This window comes from Hippopotamus amphibius, chromosome 6 (assembly GCF_030028045.1).
Source record: "Hippopotamus amphibius kiboko isolate mHipAmp2 chromosome 6, mHipAmp2.hap2, whole genome shotgun sequence".
NCBI lineage: Eukaryota > Metazoa > Chordata > Mammalia > Artiodactyla > Hippopotamidae > Hippopotamus > Hippopotamus amphibius.
Window position 1 is genome coordinate 122117950 of NC_080191.1, and position 22393 is coordinate 122140342.

At 40.2% G+C, this 22393-nt stretch overlaps 1 protein-coding gene across 2 annotated transcripts in view; it reads right to left on the minus strand.

The window, feature by feature from the left end:
* Positions 1–21777, minus strand: part of GK5 (glycerol kinase 5) — an 82547-nt gene extending 60770 nt beyond the window's left edge. For both annotated transcript variants that reach the window (XM_057738250.1, XM_057738249.1), the window contains exons 1-3: positions 21518–21777; positions 13064–13157; positions 11244–11319 (exon numbers count right to left, since the gene is read on the minus strand). In XM_057738250.1, coding sequence (XP_057594233.1) covers positions 11244–11319; positions 13064–13157; positions 21518–21679 — 332 coding nt within the window. In that variant the 5' untranslated portion in view covers positions 21680–21777. The remainder of the gene's footprint in view (positions 1–11243; positions 11320–13063; positions 13158–21517) is intronic.
* Between the last annotated feature and the right edge of the window lie 616 nt (positions 21778–22393).

Below are 22393 nucleotides of genomic sequence, written 5' to 3' on the forward strand. Positions count from 1 at the left end.
TGTATCAGCTGCACCCGCACTATGTACACGTCTGTATCTACCGTTAAACTGTGAGCCTCCCGAGGGAACCGTGAATTCACTTTCAGATCCTCAGCACCAAGAAAGAGGTATTTGATAAATGAATAAATGCTGCTCTGCCAATGAGAACGATCAGACTGGGTCTGACAGAAATAAAATCTATTCATATATGATTCTTTGGAGCCATTCTACAACAGCATCAGCTTACACACGTAAATCTGATTTTTTTCACTGGTTCATCAAATATTTATACAGCAATTTGTGCCAGAAGCTGGGGACACAGCTGTGAACAGAGACATGGCATCTCTGCCCTTATGAATATATTTTCTACCAGGGAAGTCAAACAAATAATCAGTTACTCAATTGCTTACTTACAAAAGGAATACATCCTATGAAGGTAAAATAACAGGGTGCCATGAGTGTGTTAACAGGGAGATTCTGCCTAGTCTGGGAGGTCAGGAAAGCCTTTGAAAAGTGACAACAGAACTGAGCTCTCATCGATAAGTAGGAACAAACAAGGAGGGTGAACATTCCCAACAAAATGTATTTATGTCCAGAGGGGCTGAGGCAGGAGGGAGCATGATGTGCTAAAAGCTAGTGGAGCTGAAGCACAAAGAGGGGAGAAGATCACAAGGTGAATGCGGCATCACCAATTCATAACACGGCAGGCGATCTGTGATGCTGATCTCAAGTGATGGCACATGTGTCAACATTCACTTAGCCGAGACTTAGGTTTGTTTTAGCTTTATCAACAGTAAAAGGAGGGATGGAGGGAAAACAAGCATGGCAATATTGTACATGAATTGCCTTAAGACCTCTCTAACACAGTATACTCTTAATTCTGTGCAAGAATGTACACAGATTCTGTGCCTCTTAATACATTTTGTGTCATAAATAATTGCTAAGAACCATTAACACAAGTAGCAAGTGCCACAATAAAAGATACATTTGGTGCTGAAGGAACACAGAAGTAATTTAGATACTTGTACCATGAGACTGTAAATTCCTGGAGGGCTGCTGTTCTAATTCATCTTTATATTCAATTCAGCATCCAGCACAATGTCTTACTCGCGACGCACCCTCAAACAGTTACTGAGTGAGCCGCGGTGCAGTGACTCATGGTTTATATTACTAATTGGCACACACCCTGATCTGAGGTTAGCTGGCAGAAGCCTCCCTGAGAGACACAGTGACAGAAGAAAGAAAACATCTCGAGATTTTTTTAGAACAAAGAGAATTTAAAACAACCAAAATGGAGGAGGTATCTTTTACAGTTGTTTTAGAAAATGGGCTAACCACAGCCACTGATCAAATATAGGGAAAAAAAACATTTAACATGAAGCATATGAAGAACACTCAAGCACTGAAAAAAGTTAATAAAAAAATGAGCTTCCTGGCATCTGAAGGGGGAGGGGTGGGCGGGGACGAGGAGAAAAATAAAAAGAAAATTCAAAGTTTTAGACTTCCTAACAGCAATTCTAAGGAAAACAAAGTGTCTGTGGCCATGTTGACAGAATGCACCATGGGCACTGGAGGCAAAAACAACGAGCTGGGAAGAGGAGGCGCTGGCTGCGGCACGAATGAACAATAGGTTGTTCCACAGGGTCAAATCTGTTTCCCTTTTTCTCTCAAAAATGAGCAAGAAGTACTTCCTGCTGGCCCGGAGATGCGCCCGCCCCTGTGCTATGTCTCGGCTGTTTGTTGGGGAGCCCGTAGAATCCGCCAGCATCATGCGTCACCGTGGCCCTCTGGGAACCAGGGAGCAGAATCAACTCCATTACTTTAAGATAAAAGATGCATGAAGCCTTGTGTGTCTGGGGGTCTTTTTAGAAAAAGATCCAGTATTCCAGTTGCCACAAAGTTTTCAAAACTCATGAAAGAATATAGACATCTCAAAAAATGACAGCAAAGAAGAAAACTCACAATTAATTATTCTAGGAAAAAATCTTATCCTTCTACAACAGCAACACCAGTAAGGGAAATGAACTGTCTTGGACTCTTGACTCTGTTTCTCCTAAAAGTGAGGTATGGTCCTATTGTCGCATAAAAACTTTGCATCCTAACATGGTAACCTTGCTGCTACAAGTGACTTTGTATGCAGGTTCCGATGAAAGCAATCTCTGTGGCCAATGACCCAATTTCCAAATGCAACTAAACGCGACATTTCCAATTAGCCATCCCTAGGAACGCTCCCCTGTCCCACTTCCATACCATCAACTTCTGCGATTTGCCTTGGTCATGTATTGCCAGCATTTTGCATTCTGACTCCCTTTAAATTGCGGGGTTAGGATGGTGGGGAGAAACTCATTGTTACAAATCCTCAGCCTTCTCTTCTGTCCACATAATCTCTACAAGAGAACACACCAATTTCTTCAGACTTCATCGACATCAATGGTTCTCAACGGGGAGTTCTCTGACCCGCAGCGCACCTTTGGCAATGTGTGGAGACATTTTTGGTTGTGAAATTGGGGGAGCGGGGTGCTACTGGTACCTAGTGGATAGAGGCCCGGGAGGTTACAAAACACCCTACGATGCCCAGAACAGCCCCTAAGAACAAAGAATTATCTGGCCCAAAATGGCAACAGTGCCACTGTTTAGAAACCCTGATCTCCACAGAGGGCTTTAATTCAGTTACTCCGTAATCTGACTAATGTATTACCTATTTAAGACTTGCTGTGCCCAAGGCACTAAGTGGAGAGTTGCGGGGAGGCACAGGGGAACTGCAAACGCAGGCATCAACCTGAGAGGCAGTATGCCCTGAAAGAAAGAGCACCTCTCTGGAGGAAACAAGCCATGCCTCAGTCTAAACCAGACCAATGTTCTAACCATCTTGGCGGTATCTCCACATTCACATGTCCCAAACCAAACACTTCATCCTGTTTCCTTCTACCCACCCTCATCACAACTTAACTCACTCCTCCTCTTATATTCTCTATAATTTCTATCATGCCCTCCCAAACATCAAGACTAGAAATACTGATAAATTTATTTTTTAAAGTAAACTAATTTTTTTCTTTTTTACAGAAGAATAGTTGGCTTACAATATTATTTCAGTTTCAGGTGTACAACATAGTAATGCAGTGTTTTTATAAAATATACTCCATAGAAAGATATAAAATATTTATATCCCCTGTGCTGTACATAACATCCTTGTAACCTATTTATTTTATACCTGCTATTTTGTAACTCTTAATCTCCTTCACCTACTGTGGCCCAACCCTCATACCCCTCCCCTCTGGTAACCACTAGTTTGCTCTCTGTATTGGTGAGCCTCTTTCTGTTTTATTGTATTTGTTCATTTGTTTGTATATGTGTTTCATTTGTTCCACATATTAAGTGAAACACAGTATTTGCCTTTCTCTGACTTATTTTACCAAGCATAATACCCTCCAAGTCCATTCATGTTGTTGCAAATGGCAAATTTTCACCCTTTTTTATGGCTGAGTAATAGTCCAATATAGATACATCACATCTTCTTTATCCTTTCATCTGTTGATGGACACTTAGGTTGCTTCCATGTCTTGGCCACTGTAAATAATGCTGCTATAAACAATGAGGTGAATGTATCTTTTCAAATTAGTGTTTTCATCAGATAAATATCCAGGAGTGGAACTGCTGAATCATATGGTAGTTCTAGTTTTAATTTTTTGAGGAACTTACATACTGATTTCCATAGTCCCTGCTCTAATTTACACTCCCACCAACAGTGCACAAGGGTTCCCTTTTCTCCACATCCTTATCAACGTTTCTTATTTTTTGTCTTTTTGACAATAGCCATTCTAACAGGCGTGAGGTAACGTGTCACTGTGGTTGTGAATTGTATTTTCCTGATGATAAGTGATGTTGACTATCTTTTCATGTGGCTTTTGGCCACCTGTATGTCTTTTTCGGAAAAACGTCTGTTCAGTTTCTTCGTCCATTTTGAAACTGGGTTGGCTATTTTTTTTTATATTGAGTTGTATGAGTTTGTTATGTATCTTGGATATTAAACCCTTACCAGACATACTATTTGCAAATATCTTCTCCCATTTTGTAGGTTCCCTCTTGTCTTACTGATGGTTTCCTTTGCTGTGCAAAAGGTTTTGAGTTTGACAATGTATCATTTGTTTATTTTTGCTTTTATTCCCCTTGCCTGAGGAGACAGAGCCAAAAAAATAAAGCTATGACCAATGTCAAAAGTGTATTGCCTACGTTTTCTTCTAGTTTTATGATTTCAGATGTTACATTTAGGTCTTTAATTCATTTTGAGTTTATTTTTGTAAATGGTGTGAGAAAATGTTCTAATTTCATTCTTTTACATGTAGCTGTCCAGTTTTCCCAATACCACTTATTGAAGAGTTTTTTTTTTTAAATTATATGTTCTTTGCCATAGATTAATTGACCGTGTGTGCATGGGTTTATTTCTGGGCTCTCTATTCTGTTCCAATGATCTATGTGTCCGGTTTTGCGCTGGTACCACAACGTCTCAATTACTTTACCTTTGTAGTATAGTCTGAAGTCAGAAAGCATGATACCTCCAACTTTGTTCTTTTTCTCCTCAAGATTGCTTTACTATTCAGGGTCTTTTGTGGTTCCATACAAATTTTAGGATTATTTGTTCTAGTTCTGTGAAAAATGTCATAGGTATTTTGATTGGGATTGCACTAGATCTGTAGATTGCTTTGAGCAGTTTGTATATTTTAATAATACTAGTTCTTCTAACCCATGAACAGGGGATATCTTTCCATTTATTTATATTGTCTTCAGTTTCCTTCATCTATGTCATAGGTTTCAGAGTACAGGTCTTTCACATCCTTCATTAAATTTATTCCTAGATATTTTATTCTTTTTGATTTGATTATAAATGGGATTCATTTCTTTCATTATTAGTGTATAGAAATGCACCAAATTTCTATATATTAATCTTGCATCCTGCAACTTTACTGAATTCATTTATTAGTTCTAACAGTCTTTTTGGTGGAGTCAAAGGTTTTCCTTATACAGAATCATGTCATCTGCAGTGTTAGTTTTACTTCTTCCCTTCAATTTGAATGCCTTTTCTTTTTCTTGTCTGATTGCTGTGGCTAGGACTTCCAATACTAAGTTAAATAGAAGTGGGAAGAGTGGGCATCCTCACTTTGTCCCTGATCTTAGAGGAAATACTTTCAGCTTTTCACCAGCTGTGGGTTTCTCATATGACCTTTACTATGTTGAGGTTTGTTCCTTCTACAACAACTTTGTTGAGAGTTTTTATCATGAATGGATATTGAATTTTGCCAAATGTTTTTCTGCATCCATTGAGATGATCATGTGATTTTGATCATTGGTTTTGTTAATGTGGTGCATCCTGTTAAATGATTTGAAGATATTGAACCATCCTTGCATCCCTAGAATAAATCCCATTTGATCATAATGTATGATCCTTTTTATATATCGTTGAATTTGGTTTGCTAATATTTTGTTGAGGATTCTTGCATCTATTTCATCAGAAATACAGGCCTGTAAAATTTTTTTTTGTAGTATCTTTATCTGATTTGGGTATCAGGGTAATGCTGGCCTCACAGAATTAGGTGGGAAGTGTTCTCTCCTCTTTAATTTTTTGAAACAGTTTGAGAAGGATAGATATTAATTCTTCTTTAAATGTTTGGTAGAATTCCTCTGTGAAGTCATCTCACCCCAGACTTTTGTTTGTTGGGAGTCTTTTGATTATTGATTCAATTTCAATACTAATAATCAATCTATTCAGATTTTCTATTTCTTCCTGATTCAGTCTTGGAAAACTGTATGTTTCTCAGAATGTATTTACTTATTCTAAGTTGTCCAATTTGTTGGCATATTACTGTTTGCAATATCTCTTATGATTGTATTTATGTGATATCAGTTGTAACTTCTACTTCATTTCTTATTTTTTAAATTTGAGCACTCTTTTTCTTCATGAGTCTGGCTAAAGTTTATCACTTTTATCTTTTCAAAAAAAACAGCTCTTAGTTTCACTTATCTTTGCTATTATTTTTTGGTCTCTATCTTATTTATTTCCACTCTGATCTTTATTATTTTCTTGCTTCTGCTGACTTTGGGCTTTGTTTGTTCTTTTTCTAATTCCTTTAGATGGAAAATTAGGTTGTTTGAGATTTTTCTTGTTTCTTGCGGTAGGCTTCTATCACTATAAACTGACCTCTTAGAACTGTTTTTGCAGTGTCCCATAGATTTTGGAAGGTTGTGTTTCTATTTTCATTCATCCGAAGGTATTTTTTGATTTCTTCTTTCATTTCTTTGTTGACCCAATGGATTTTTAGTAGCATATTTTCAGTCTCCACTTGTTCCTGTTTTTACCAGTTTTCTTCTTGCAACTGATTTCTAGTTTCACATCTAGAAACTAGAAAAGATGCTGGACTTAATTTCAATCTTCTTAAATTTACTGCTACTTCTTTTGTGGCCTAGCATGTGATCTATCCTGGAGAATGTTCCATGTGCACTTGAGAAAAATGTGTATTCTGCTGTTTTTAATGGAATGTTCTATAGATATCTATTAAGTCCACCTGGTCTAATATGTCACTTAAGGCCAATGTTTCCTTATTAATTTTCTGTCTGGATGACCTATTCATTAATGTGATTGGGGTATTAAATTCCCGTATTATTATTGTATTACTGTCAATTTCTCCACTTATGTCTGTTAATATTTCCTTTATATATTTTGGTGCTCCTGTATTGGGTTCATATATGTTAACAAGTCTAATATCCTTTTCTTGGATTGACCCTTTATCATTATTTAATGCCCTAAATTGTCTTTTTTATAAATTGTTTTAAAGTCTATTTTGTTTGATATGAGTACTAGAAACCCAGGTTTTTGTTTCCATTTGCATGAAATATCTTTTTTAGCCCCTTCACTATCAGTATGTGTGTCTTTAGCTCTGAAGAATCTCTTGTAGGCAGCATATACATGGATGTTGCTTTTTTTTTTTAATCCAATCAGCTACCCTATGTCTTTTGATTGGAGCATTTTGTCTATTTACATTAGAAGTGATGATTAATAGGTATGTATCCATTGCCATTTTGTTACTTGTTTTCTGGTTGTTTTTGTAGTTTTTTGTTCTTTTCTTCTTCTTTTAATCTCCTCTCTTTGGGTTTGATAAATTTCAAAATATGTTTGGGTTCATTTCTCTCTTTTCTTAAAATAAATTTATTTATTCATTTATTGGCTGCATTGTGTCTTCATTGATGTGCATGGGCTTTCTCTAGCTGTGGCAAGCAGGGACTACTCTCCATTGTTGTGCATGAGCTTCTCATTGTGGTGGCTTTTCTTGCTGTGGAGCACAGGCTCTAGGCACATGTGCTTCAGTAGTTGTGACACACAGGCTCCAATAAGTTGTGGCTCTCAGGCTCTAGGGTGCAGGCTTGGTAGTTGTGGTGAATGGGCTTAGCTGCTCCCCAGCATGTGGGATCTTCCCAGACCAGGGATTGACCTGTGTCCCCTGCATTGGCAGGTGAATTCTTCATCACTGCACCACCAGGGAAGTCCAGGTTCCTTTCTTGTTGCTTTTTGTGTATCTATTGTAGGTTTCTGATTTGAGTTACCATGAGGTTCATATATATCAACCTATAAATATATCTACTTGTTTTAGAATGATAATCATTTAAGTTCAAACACATTTTAAAAGCTCCACTTTTTCTTTACTAACCACCCCCCCGCCAACAATTTATGTTTTGGTGTCATAGTTTACATTTTTATTGTATCCCTTAACTGTTTATTGTAGTTATTGTAGTTATAGTTGATTAGTAGTTGATTTTACAATTTTGTCTTTTTTTTCCCTTCAAATATTTTCTTATTTCTCATTATAGACCTTTCTTTTTCACTTAAAGAAGATCTTTTGGGACTTCCCTGGTGGTGCAGTGGTGAAGAATCTGCCTGCCAAAGCAGGGGACACAGGTTTGAGCCTTGGTCCAGGAAGATCCCACATGCTGGAGAGCAACTAAGCCTGTGTGCCACAACTACTGAGCCTGTGCTCTAAAGCCCATGAGCCACAACTACTGAGCCTGAGTGCCACAACTATTGAAACCTGCATACCTACAGCCCATGGTCCACAACAAGAGAAGCCACCACAATGAGAAGCCAGCGAACCTCAGCGAAGAGTAGCCCCCACTTGCCACAACTAGAGAAAGCCCGTGTGCAGCAAAGAAGACCCAATGCAGCAAATTAATTAATTAATTTTAAAAAAAGATCTTTTAACATTTCTTGTAAGGCCAGTTTAGTAGTGGTGAACTCTTAGTTTTTGCTTATCTGAGAAACTTTTTGTTTTTCCTTCAATTTTGAATGATAATTTTGCTGGGTAGAGTATCCTAAGTTGTGCATTTTTCCCTTTCAGCACTTTAAGTATATCATGCCACTCCCTTTTGGCCTGCAAAGTTTCTGCTGAAAAATCAGCTGGTAGCCCTATGGGGGTTCCTTTGTATGTGACTCTTTGTTTTTCTCTTGCTGTCTTTAGAATTATCTCTTTAACATTTGCCATTTCAATTATAATATGTCTTCATGTGGGTCTCTTTGGGTTCATCTTGTTTGGGACTCTGTGCTTCTGGACCTGGGTATCTGTTTCCTTCTTCAGGTTAGGGAAGTTTTCAGCCATAATCTCATCAAATATGTTCTCTGCCCCTCTCTCTCATCTCCTTCTGGGACCTGTGTAACATGAATGTTAGTATGCTTGATGTTATCCTACAGATTCCTTAAACTATCCTTAAAAAAAATTTTTTTTTTCTTTTTGCTGTTCTGATGGGGTGATTTCCACTATTTTGTCTTCCAGGTCACTTATGCATTCCTCTGTATTACCTAATCTGCTGGTAATTCCTTCCAGTGAATTTTTCATTTCAATTATTGTATTCTTCAGCTCTTCATGTTGTTTTTTTTACATTTTCTAGTTCTTTGTGAAGTTCACACTGTGTTCCTTTATCATTTCCCCAAGTTCAGTGAGCATTTTTATTACTATTGCTTTAAACTCTTTATCAAGTAAATTATTTATCTCTGTTTCATTAGGGCTTTTTTTAATGGGGTTTCTTCTTTTTTTTTAATATCTATTTATTTATTTATTTAATTTATTGGCCATGTTGGGTCTTCATTGCTGTGTGCAGGCTTTCTCTAGTTGCAGCGAGTGAGGTACGCAGGCTTCTCATTGCAGTGGTGTCTCTTGTTGCAGAGCACGGACTCTAGGCGCATGGGCTTCAGTAGTTGCTGTGCATGGGCTCATCAGTTGTAGCTCACGGGCTCTAGAGCACAGGCTCAGTAGTTGTGGTGCATGGGCTTAGTTGTTCCATGCCATGTGAGATCTTCCCGGACCAGGGATCAAACCTGTGTCCCCTGCATTGGCAGGCAGATTCTTAACCACTGTGCTCCCAGGGTGGGGTTTCTTCTTATTCTTTCATTTGGAACATATTCCTTTGTCTTCTCACTTTGTTTGACTTTCTCTTTTTGTCTCTATGAAATGTGGTGAAACAGTTACTTATCCCAGTCTTAAAGGCATGTCCTTGTGTGGGAGCATCCCCATGCACTCTGCATGTGCCCAGTGGTTTTGGTGGGAGGGCTGGACCTGAAGTGAGCACTAACCGTGTCTTCACCTGGGGTGCACTGGCAGCTGCCACCCTGGCAGGGCATAGGGCTGGAGCAGGAGTGGTTAGAACTGGAGCCAGGTGTGAGCCAGGGCTTCTCCCAGGCTTAGGGCAGGCCCAGAGCCAAAGGGCCTAAAGCTGCAAATATGAGCTAACACCACTTCTCCCCACTGTGATGGTGGTCTCTGCTTTGGTCAGAGGCAGGGCTGGGGCCTGAGGGGCTAGAGCTGTAAATGTGAGCTTAGCTCAGCTTCTTCCTGGTGCAACAGTTATTTCTGGCTTGGTTGGGAGCAGCACTGGAGCAGGTGGTGCTGGAGCAGGAGCCCAGTGCAGGCTGGGAGGTGTGCTGGGGCACTTCTGGCAGGCTGGCCCCAGACCGTGAGGTGTTTTCAATCTGCTGCTTCTGCACTGGGACTGGGAGCAGGTGACTCTGTGCACACTCTTCAAGATTGGAGTCTCAGTTTCTACAGCTCTCTGATAAGCCCCACTGGTTTTCAAACCAAGCAGGCTTGTCTTCCTGGTGCTGGACCTCAGGGCTAGGGTGCCCAATATGGGGCTCAAAGCCCCTGCCCCTTAAAGAGGATGCCCAAGCCTGTGGCAGCCCCCTCCTCTGGGTCCCGATTAGATCATTTCTCCTTCCTTCCTACCAGACGCCATATGGTTCTTTCTTTAATAACCTTGGCTGTAGAAGAGCCATTCTGCTAGTCTTCAGGTTGCTCTCAGACAGAGTTGTTCTATATGCAGTTGTAGCTTTGATGGGTTTGTCGGAGGAGGTGAGCTTAGGGTCTACCCACTCCACCATCTTAATCCCACCCAGTCAACTATTGGAAAATGTAATCTTTTTCCTCTTTCCTAACACTGAATTAAAGGCCAAGTCCTTGTTAGCCTTTTCTTCCCCACCACCCCAAGCTCAAGATGCCCTTTGGCATCTAGGACTTCGTAACAAAGAAATATTTTACAGTGTTTTTGTTGTTACTGCTTTTAAGACAAGAAACACATGTTGAAGGCAAAATGGGGGTAGTAGAAAGAGCAAATTCTTAGGGATCAAAAAAAAGATAATTTGAAATCTTGGCTTGATTTATTAACTGAGTGACCTTAAATAACTTACTTATTTCTCTGAGCCTCAGTTTCTTTCTCTGTAAAAACACACATAACAACTAAATGACAGGTTTGTCTGTAAGGATACTGGAACCTAAAGGAAGCATCACAGGTACTCACTATATGGTAGCCATTAGGGTATTATAATTGTGTTTAATCCATACATACCTCATATACTGTAGGTACTTCAATATTAAATTTGGAGTGGACTGAAAATAAAAATCATTTTACAGTCTCATGTTTCTGAAATTTGTCAGGTTCTCTTGAATCTTTTTAGGTATAAGCTAATTTTTTAGATCTTCAATCCACACTTATTTGAATTTTAATGAAAGCAACAGTCTTTTTATTTATTACTCTTACTTTATATAAGTTAAGCCAGCTGACATTCAGGGAGCATATTTAATAAGCCAGAAAGTAGGTCCATTCTCATTGTTCTTAAGCAAGCAAAACTGTACTTACTTCACAAATTTAAAAGTTCCCAAACGGGTTTCCCAGCAGCGTGTTCACCGTGGTATGAACCCAGCATTAGAACTCTTACTGCACAATGTACTTACTTGTCCCACGTAATGAAAGTGGCTCTCTGTGTTGAAATGCCAAGACCGACAATTTGATTCATCTCTATTCTTGCGGCTAAAAATAAAGATAGATAAGATATATTTAAAAGCCCAGGAAGTTTTCCTTTATAATATTATCATATGGAAAGGAAATCACTTAATATAATCTTTAAGAAAAACAACTGGGTTTAGCATTTTAATAACACAATTAGAGCTAATAAATAAAGCATTACTTGGGTGATTTTGTAGTATTTTTTTTTTTTACTTAAAGGGAAAAGAGGTTATAATCTAATAATAGTAACATGGAGCTTTTCGCTTTAGAGATTAGGGAAAAACAAATGCTACTTAAAGTAAGTCAGATTGTATTTTCTTCTTGATAATCCCAAAAAAATTGGATCTTAATTTAAGCAATGACCACCCATAGCAGAGGCTGGTTGATTGCAACAAGAGAAAGTCCTCAGGGAAAGCAGTATAAATATTGAAGTACAAATCTTATTTTCCATACAAACAGATGCTAGAATGCAAATAAAAACCCAGATTTTGGAAGGTCCAAATTTCTTAAAACACAGCAGCTCAAGTGTTTTTGTGATATTCTTTTTAAAAAGCAATTTATTCTACTGAGCAAATTAGGGACAACTTTAATTTCAAGCACTGAGGAAGACACATCACCCCCTTTACAGTACTCTTTCAAAAAATATTTAACCTAACCTGACTGTAAGTAAATACTTAGACAACTCCCAAATACAGGACAGTCTATTAAACTGCTCTGTACTTTAGAAAACTGTCAGTGTCATGAAGAAGATGGTCTAGGTTAAAGGAGACTAAACAGACTGCTAGAGGCAATGCCTCATCTCTGGTTGGATTTTGAACTGAAAAAAACGTTATTCAGGACTGAGATAAGAGAGGAATATTGAGGACCAAGTATTAGAAAATATCACTGGGTTAATGTTAAATTTCCGGTGTGATAATTGCATTGTGTTTCCCTTTGAGAATACTCCTTTCCTTTGGAGAGAACACTGAAGTATTTGGGGATGACAAGTTATTACATCACAACCAACTCTTACAGGAGTCAGCAAATAAGAAAAAAAGTTTGTAGAGGATGGTAAAGTAAACACTGCAAAACACATTTGAATCTACGAGAAAGTACATAGATGCTCAATGTAGTATTCGTCCAACCTTTTTTTTTAATAAATTCTGAAATACTTCAAACCAGAAAGGTGAGAAGGAGAAAAACTTCAGTCAGAAAAATGAAGTAAAAGACCTTTTCAAATTTACAAGTTTTCTTTTGCCTTGTTCTTAAATAAAGTTGCACTGAAAATGTCCTTAAAGAGCTAAGATTTCATACCCTGGCTGCGACCAGGAAAGTACTCTGCATTAAGAGGCTGCACGGCGGGGGGTGGGGGGCAGGGGGGGTGGGGCACGACTTATTTTACAGTAAGGGTAACCCAGTTGTAAACTCCTGAGAGCAGGTACTGTGCATTGTAACTTTGTTGATAACCCTCTGGTATTTTGCACACAACAGGAAATCACATCAGCACTAGCTACAACCTGGAACCAAGAAGGAAGACCAGGCTTTAATACTGCAGCTCAAAAAGACTTCAAGCAGAGGACAGAGCTGCTGTTACCTTTCCTCGACAAAGTGGTTCACTGTAAACCACAAATGTTCCCCTCCCCAAGCTAATGGAAAACTGTGATCTCAATAAAATACTGTATGTCTAATTATAACTTAGGAAACCCACAAAATTCTACAGATACGTGAGGAAAACTCTTATTACACACAAAATATACTTTATTATCTTTACTTTTATAAATACAATTACCTTTGACAGATTCCTTTATTACAGCAACAAACTGAAGCCAGAGAACATCAGGATCAATTTCAACCCAGCCAGCTTGAGGATAAAGACTTTCTACCTATTTAGGAAAAGAGAAGATTTAGTAAAAACAACATTAGGTCAAGTCAATAGCATCTGGGTCTTAAAAGGTTACTGGCTAGAATAATTTAAGGCAAGATTTTATTTATTATCTGATTCATTTTTATTGTTAAGATGGAAAAAATACATATGCAAAATAAAAAAGGATGATACACCTAAATAACAGTTTTCTTCAGTTCATGAGTTTACAGAAGATTTTGGCTTTATTTTATCTTTATCTTTATTGCCTAAGCTTATCTTTATTTTTCAGGTTTCTACAATGAAGACGTGTTGTTTTTGTAATTTTAAAAAAAAGTCAAACTTGAAAAAAACTAAAATTAACAAATAAAGTACTGAGTTCCAGTTCAAGCTATGATGGAGTAAGCATACTCCACCCCCTTTCCCACTGAATACAGATATAAAACCTGGACAGAATGCATGGAGCAGCTATCTGTAGACTGCCAAATGGATATGGTGGCGGAGAAACTGGGGAAGAAGATAAGAATTAAAATACCACTGATGAGTAGTGATGAGTTTTTCCCACTTTTCTTCTGGCCTGGACTCAAGGCAGCCTGAAAATCAGAAGTGGGTACCAGGGTGCAGTGGAAACGCCAGGAGAGTGTTTGCTAATGCTCAGAGGGAATGTGAGAAATCCCTCACTTTTCTTTTTTTATCCCCCCGCCTCCATATTTTTATTTCCTGGCTATCCCATCAGGAGAGCCTGTAGCAGCAGTAACAACAAGCACCCAAAATACCCAGGGACGTAAAACTTCCTCTCTAATCAGAGGAGCTGGGGGTCCATGAGGGTAAGGTGAACCCCCGATGGCTATTTTCTCTCTGTGTGCTCCCAATGTCTAGCCTCAGACGTGGGCATAGGAAGTGCCCAGCAGGATGGGATAATGAAAGCTCCAGCTTCTGGCAAGAGGACCCAAAGGGGAAGACTCAGGGAACTGAAGAGTCCCAGAAAGATCTCAGAGAGGGAAGAGCTTGGGAAAGCTCCTCCAGAAAGTTGTGGATGAATTCCTAGGTTCACCTGGAAGCTGCAAGTGTATGAATATAATCCCAGACCACATAGCAAAGATGTTAAAAGCAGAATTAAAAAATAGACCACTGCCCAGGTCCCAGACTGACCTCTAGGTGGCACATACTACACAGTGCAGATCCAAATAGTACATCCAAGATCTTAAAAACAGAATTAACATTGAAACCAAAGTCCAAGGTCGGCATTTGTAGCCTGAACCCAACTGCATTAACTGCCTACTAAGAGAAAAACGTCAACATTTGTCATAGGCTTTACACAAGACCCAGAGTCTTATACCATGATAATCAAAATGTCCAGGATATAATCCAAAATTACAAGGTATATTAAGAATCAGAAAAATCTCAGCTCACACGGGAAAAGATATTAGATACCAATACCAACATAACACAGATATCTGATAAAGACTTTAAAGCAGCTATTACAAAAATGCTCCAAGAAGTAAGAGTGAATGAATTCTTTTGAAACAAATAGAAAACAAAATAGAGAGCCTCAGCAAAGAAATGAAAGACATAGAGAAAACAAAATTCTGACAATTTCATAATTAAAAACCACAATAATTAGGGGAGTGGGGGAAATGGAGAGATGTGGTCAAAGGATACAAACTTTCAGTTACAGGATGAATAAATACACTTGAAATTTGCTAAGAGAACATTTCTCAAGTGTTCTCAATACACACACACACACACACACACACACACACACACACACACACAAATGGTAACCACATGAGGTGATAAGTAAGTTTAATTAACATTAGTTATGTTATTTAATTACCAATGTATATGTATACCAGGACTTCCCTGGTGGTCCAGTGGCTAAGACTCTGCGCTCCGGATGCAGGGTGTCCGGGTTCAATCCCTGGCCAGAGAATTAGATCCCACATGCCACAACTAAGAGTTCGCATGCTGCAACTAAATTATCTCATGTGCTGCAACATAGACCCAGCGCAGCCAAATAAATAAATAAATTTTTTTAAGTGTATACATATACTAAAACATCAATTTGTACACCTTAAATATATACAACTTTTATTTGTCAATTGTACCTCAATAAAGCTGGAAAAATCAATTAAGAAAAGAAAAATATAATAATTACAATAAAAAACATACTGGATGGGCTCAATAGTAGAATGGAGATAACAGAAGAAAGTCAATAGGCTTAAAGATAGATCAATAGAAATTCTCTAATCTGAACAACAGAAAGAAAAAACAAGAATAAAGCCTCAGGGATCTGTGGAACAAGAGAAAATGGTTTAATATTTATGTCATCAGAGGCCCCAAAGAAGCAAAGAAAGAGTCCAGTGAAGAAAAAAATTACTTCAGGGAAGTAATAGCGTTAAAAATTCCAAGCTCAGTGAAAGATTTAAAATCTACATATTCAAGAAGCTTAGAAAACTCTTACCAGGATAAGTCCAAAGCATTACACAGCCAGATCCAGCATAATTCAAATGCTGAAAACCGAAAATAAACAAAATTGAGAGCAACCAGACAGATTACATACACAGAATAATGATTCAAATGACTGTGACTTCTCATCAAAACCATGAAGACCAGGAGGAAGTGGCTCAACATTTTTAGAGGGCTAAAAGAATTTTCATCCACAATTCTATATCAAAATCCTAGGCTTTTTTCATAGACATAGATATGATGATTCTAAAATTTATATGGAAAGGCAAATGAACTAAAATAGCCAAAATAATGTTGAAAAAGAATAAGATTGGAGGGGGGCTTCCTAGGTGGCACAGTGGTTAAGAATCCACCTGCCAATGCAGGCGACACAGGTTCGATCCCTGCTGCAGGAAGATCCCACATGCCGCGGAGCAACTAAGCCTGTGCGCCACAACTATTGAGCCTGCGCTTTAGAGCCCATGAGCCACAACTATTGAGCCCATGTGCTGCAACTACTGAAGCCCACGTGCCTAGAGCCGGTGCTCAGCAACAAGAGAAGCCTCCACACTGAGAAGCCTGTGCACAACAATGAAGAGTAGCCCCCACTCTCCACAACTAGAGAAAGCCCGCCCCCAGCAACGAAGACCCAACACAGCCAATAAATTAAAAAAAAAAAAGGAAAAAAAGGACCCACCTTCCAAAACAAGGGATGCGGGTTCAATCCCTAGTAGGGGAACTAAGATCCCACATACCCCAGGGGGACAATTAAGCCTGTGTGCTGCAACTAAAGCCCACATGCCACAACTAGAGAGAAGCCCGCACACTGCAATGAAGAGCCCATGCACCACAACTAAGACCCAATGCAGCCTAAATAAATAATAAAAACTTAACCTCAACCTAAACATCACATCTTACAAAAAAAACCTAACTTAAAATGGATCACAGATTTAAATGTAAAACGTAAAACTATAAAATGCTTAGAAGAAATCATAGCAGAAAATCTTTGTGACTTGGGGTTAAGTGACGAGTTCTTAGACATGACACCAAAAGTACAATTCATAAAACAAAAAAAATTGATAAATTGAGCTTCATTGAAATTAAAAATGTTTGCTCTGCAAAAGATATTAAGAAAATGAAAAGGCCAGTACAGACTGGTTGAAAATATCTGCAAATTGCATATTCAGCACAGGATTTATATCCAGAATATATTCAAAAAACCTCAAAACTCAACAGTAAGAAAACAACTCAATTAAAAAATGGCCAAAAGACTTGCACAGGCACTTTATCAAAAAAGATATATGGACAGAAAATATGCACATGGAAATATTCAACATCACTAGGCAAATGAAAATCAAAACCATAATGAGATAACACTACATCTATTAGGATGCCTACAATAAAAAACACTAATAACATCAAGTGTTGAAGAACAAATAGAACTCACATACAGTTTTGGTAGGAATGCAAAATGGTAGAGTGACTCTGGAAAAGTTTGGCAATTTCTTCATGGTAAATATTCACTTACCATGTGACCCAACAATCCCACTCCTAGGTATTTACCCCACAGAAATGAAAACTTATTCACATTAAAATCTGTACACCAATGTTTATAGCAGCTCTATTCAAGATCACCAGAAACTGGAAACCATCCAAATGTAATTCCACAGGTGAGTAAATGTGGTACATCCATATAACAGATTACTACTCAGAAATAAAAAGAAATGAACTATTGATGCACACAATATGTATGAATCTCAAAGGCATTATGTTGAAAAAAAGTCAGTCTCCAAAGGCTACTTACTATATTTTTCCACTTATATGACATTCTCAGAAAACCAAACTATAGTCGTGGAAAACAGATCAGTGGTTTTCAGAGATCAGGTGCGGGAGGCGGGTCTGATTATAAAGGGCTGGCACAAGGGAGTTTTGGGGATTACTTCTATATATGTGCAAAAACTCACAGAACTTATTCACCAAAACGGTCAATTTTACTGTATGCTAATTTGAAAAATAAAATAAAAAGAATCTATGGCTTCAGGTTAAAATGAGAGCTTGAACATAAGCGTTTTATCTCCAATTCCTCATTAAAATAAAAATATGAAAAAGGTTTATGCAGAAAGACAAGAAGAGAGCAAGGAAGCTCAGACCACGTTTTAACAAATGTTTTTAATACGATCAGTGAGGGAGTAAGTGGTACAGGGCTAAGCGCAGAGGAAAAAACTGGATACGTAACTCCCTGCTCAGAATATACATCTCTGTTCAATCCCTGGCAGATTCTGGGGTAGAACCCTGAAAATGAGAGGTACCTCAGAAGGCTGGGGTGTTGGATGGGGCTCAACAGAGGATTGATCCAGTCTTTATGAGGATCCTCAAGCCCCCTTGTCCAACCAGATCCACTGGCCCTCCCTAACCGGCCAAAAGGTACAAGATTTACTCTCCAGAGGGGTTGAACCAGAGAAGTTCTCTACTTGCAAATACCAGATATAGCTAAGAGAGGTAAGACATGGTACTGAAAATATGAACAGGGGCTTCCCTGGTAGTGCAGTGGTTGGGAAGTCTGCCTGCCAATGCAGGGGACACGGGTTCGACCCCTGGTCCAGGAATATCCTACATGCTACGTAGCTATTAAGCCCATGCACCACAACTACTGAGCCCACGTGCCACAACTATTGAGGCCTGCGAGCCACAACTACTGAGGCCTGCGCCTGCTCTACAACAAGAGAAGCCACTGCAACAAGAAGCCCACACACCGCAATGAAGAGTAGCCCCCACTCTCTCAACTAGAGAAAGCCCACGCACAGCAACGAAGACCCAATCCAGCCAACAAATAAATAAATATATATTTTTTAAAAAATATGAACAGATAAGCAACCAAAGATCACCATTTAAGGAAAACCCCTAACCTGTAAGAAAAGGCCAAAATAAAGAGAAAAAAAGGAAGTGTGAGAAAACAGTGACAATGTGGGGAGCATGAGGGTGACATGGGGATGATATGAAGAGTCTATTATTCCCCAGTGACCTCATTAGAAACAGACTTCACAAAACCTATTCCCCCTCTATCAAATAACATTTCTGTTCTTTCCATGCAAGACTTTCATGACCACAGACTGTAATGGCTCAACTGCAATAAACACTTCCTCACCCCAAAAAACTCAATGTGGCCATCACCACGTCAAGCCTACAAGCGAGGGTCGGGGACACTCCAGGGTCACTTCCTCCCACTCCACCAACCCGCATGGCTCACCATCCCCAAACATGTCACAATAGTTTAGAAGACCAAAATGAAATTTGACCAAGAATGTAATCAAAGCTAAAAAAGAAAGCGTGTTTTGCTAATTAAAAACAAAAGAAGACAACCAGTTTTTTTCAAGATTGTCCAGAGGGTGCACAGTACTGGAGAGTGCACTGTTTCCTCTGGAGTGGCCTCTCGGTTCTTCTCTTCCAACCAAGATGTTATCTTCCACACTTTCTCACTAAGGCGTGATGTTCTCATGGGGAACACGATGAACGTTCTTCGTTTTGAAAAACTAAAAATATCAAATATTCACATATGGGATTTCCAACTCTGAATACTACTCTAGTATATAACGCCAATATTTAGGAATCCATAGAAAGATTTCTTTTTTAAATGCAACATAGAAAAATGCTAAAAATATGTCTCTGCCATTAAAAAAGGAATGCCATAAGAGACAAAATTGAAGTCTTCTGAGAGGCCTAGTACTAGCCCTCTAATGCAAAGCTTCCTGTTTGGGATTGCAATTTTAATTAAAAGACCAACAAAGCCTATTTTGTTCTTATCTCTAAAAGGTGATCTCTTCAGTTTTTCTTTCTCTCTTTTTTAAGCTGTTTATCTGGCAATATTGATCAAATCCTATACTAAGATGTTTGGGTTTCTATTATATATTTTTTCCAACATAATATTAGCAGAGGTATGTTTTTCACTTGAGAAAATAAACACAACTTCTGTGTCTAATCCATAGAGTCCCATGAAGCAAACTGATTCCTAATACTTTGATTAAATGCAATTCAATTATTTATTCTGTACTCATGAATAAACCTGGTGCTAAGAAGCAATGTAGGCCAACACCATTCTTCCCATAGAACTCAAGCTATCTGAAGTAAAGGACCTGAAGTTTTGTTTTGTTTTGTTTTCTGACTTCTAATTTATAGTGCACTAACAATTTTTAAGACACAATTAAAACAAATTCCTAGGGGAAAATGACATACAAAGTAAAATCCCAAATGTTTTGTTATTAAGGTCAACAGACATAAAATGACTCTGCCAAGTAGCTACACAAGTTTCTAAATCTTAGTTTCTCTCTCTCAATCTCCGCAGCCTGGGAACCACACTTTCAGAAGCACTGTTGTAAACTCTTATCACAGTTTGAGAGGCAATGCTTTCAACTCCTTAATTTAAGATATAGTACTTCATCCTTTGAGGGCAAGGACCTCCTGTATTTTTATTTATTCACATACCTTTCCAGACACCTTCAGCACAGTTTTGAGTCTGAGCAAACCACTCTAGTCTCCTGCTACCTACAGCAATCTCGATTCATCTTCGAGATTCTTACCTCATTTCTAATAAAAATGATTCCCCCCCAAATTATACAACTGTGAAACTTTATCTTCTAACACTTTCTGTATCCCTTTGGTTCCAAATACTTCAATTCCTTAAAAAAAAAAATCACTGCTTAAAAGTACTTTGTGTCTAGAATTATAAGGGAAACTGTGTGAAAAGTATCATTGCGTTCTGATAAAGATTCATAAAAAGATAAAGAGAGCATAGTGCTGAAGGACAGAGTCAGCCTTTCATCTGTCCTTTCAGGTGGGGTTAGGAATGGGGTGTGCGGGTGGTTGGGCAGTGTTCCTGCACAGGTGAACAGAAAAGGCACCAGGGAGCTGCTCTAGTCCCAGCTCCCTGTCCTGGTCCTGAAACCAGAATGAGGAAATCTTCAAAACAAACGTCCAAACCAGTCTTTTGGCTGGACCTGCTCCTGGGCAACCCCTGCTGCTGCAAAACACTTCTAAGGGGATGGGAAGAAGGGTGGGAACTGAGCAAATGAGGGAGTCCAGTGCTGTTGGGAAGGAGTTAGATAACTAATAGCTCCTGTCCCCTCTAACACTACTAACATACAAAGATATTGGTATTGGAAAGAGGAGTAAATAAAAACCTCATGTCGAATCAACATTATTTTTGGCACGCTGGCAATCGTGTAGAAATCAACACTTCATTAAAACGAGAGCAGAAGAATACTAATCTGTTAGCTGCTTTACTAATAACAACTAATGACTTGACAGGTTTCTCAAACCAGAAGTAAAGACATGTTCATGAAATGTCAAAGATGGAAATGAACAAAGTATTATGACAACTTAGCCTTCAAAACTTGTCCAATACTTCTCATATCCCTGGAAGTCAGCTGCTCATCAGCACTTTGAGAAGCAGTTAATGATGATAACTGAATCACGAACATAAATTCCACCAAGATTTGAAAATCTTAAATGTAAATAAAGACAGGGTTGGAGGTCTATCAAGGAAGTGCAGGAAAAACCAAGCAAGTCACATATCACCCCCTGGCTGGATCCGCGCAGCCTGCCCTGCCCTGCCCTGCCCTGCCCTGCCCCGGGAGTCACCGCAGTCCCGCCTAGGTAAGGCCAGAGAGGCGAATCCTCAGGTGAGCGGAAGCGAGCGAGCGGCCCCAGGTCCCAAATCGAGTCCCTGCCGCCTTCAGCCGGGACAGGAAGGGAGCGCCCCGAGAGGGAAGAAGGAGACCTGGCCGGTGCCAGCGCGCCGCGCAGGACCGAGGGCCCGCGGCGCTGCAGGTGGCCGCGTCCAGGCCGGAGGAGGCGGCCCCGCCCTCCCGCCCCCGCGACCCGATCCCGGGTGCCCTGAGCGACCCAGACCCGCCGCCCGGACGCCCGCTCCCCGGTCACCTTCTGCACGCTGGAGCCGCAGATCCTTGCCGCGCGGTCATAGACGTGGCAGCGAATCACCGAGCTGCCCACGTCCAGCCCCAGCACGAAGCCTGCGCGCCGCCCGTCCGGCGCGCTCTGCTCGAGGCACCTCTGCTCCGGGACGGTGGGCAGCCCAGACATCCCGACCCGCACATGTGTCCGCCGCAGCCGCTAGGCGAGCGGGCGGGCTCCAAACGCCCGCACCTCACGGGCCGAGCGCGCCCCTCCGGGCCACCGCCCCCGGCCCGCCCCCTCCGCGAGATCCGGGAGCGGCCCCGCCCCTGCCGCGGGCCCCGCCCCGACGCCGTGACGTCACGGCTGCGCGGGGCTCCTTTGCAGGAGCGCGCGCGGGTGGGGCGCCCACGTGGGGCGCCCACGTGGGGCGCGTGGAGGCGAGCCGGAAGGTGGCGGGTCCCTGGAGTCCCAGGTCCCCCGCCCCGCCCGATTCTCCAAACATCTGCAGCTCTCAGCGTTGCCCTGGCCCGGGATTTTCATGATTTCCCTCCTCACTCCGCGCCCCCTTCGCCAGTGACTGCGTTTCTTTGAATCCTGATTACATATTATGAATCTCTATTAAGAAAAATAGTGACCCGAAAAGAAATTCAAAATTGGGCCGAAGGTATTTATTAATAAACTGAGAGCTTCCCCCCAAGACTTCTCTTCCCGGAAAACCTGGTCAGGTGTGCGCATGTAATGCACGTCAATAAATACTTGCTAAGTGAAATAACACTCAACGAGTTAGACCTTCCCCGGCCCTCTGGTGGGGAAGAAGGGACAAAGCGTGGGGTGGCTGTTTTCACCATCAAGCTCCACCCCAATGACTGCTTTTTCAGGAATCTGAAAGTCCCTCAAGGG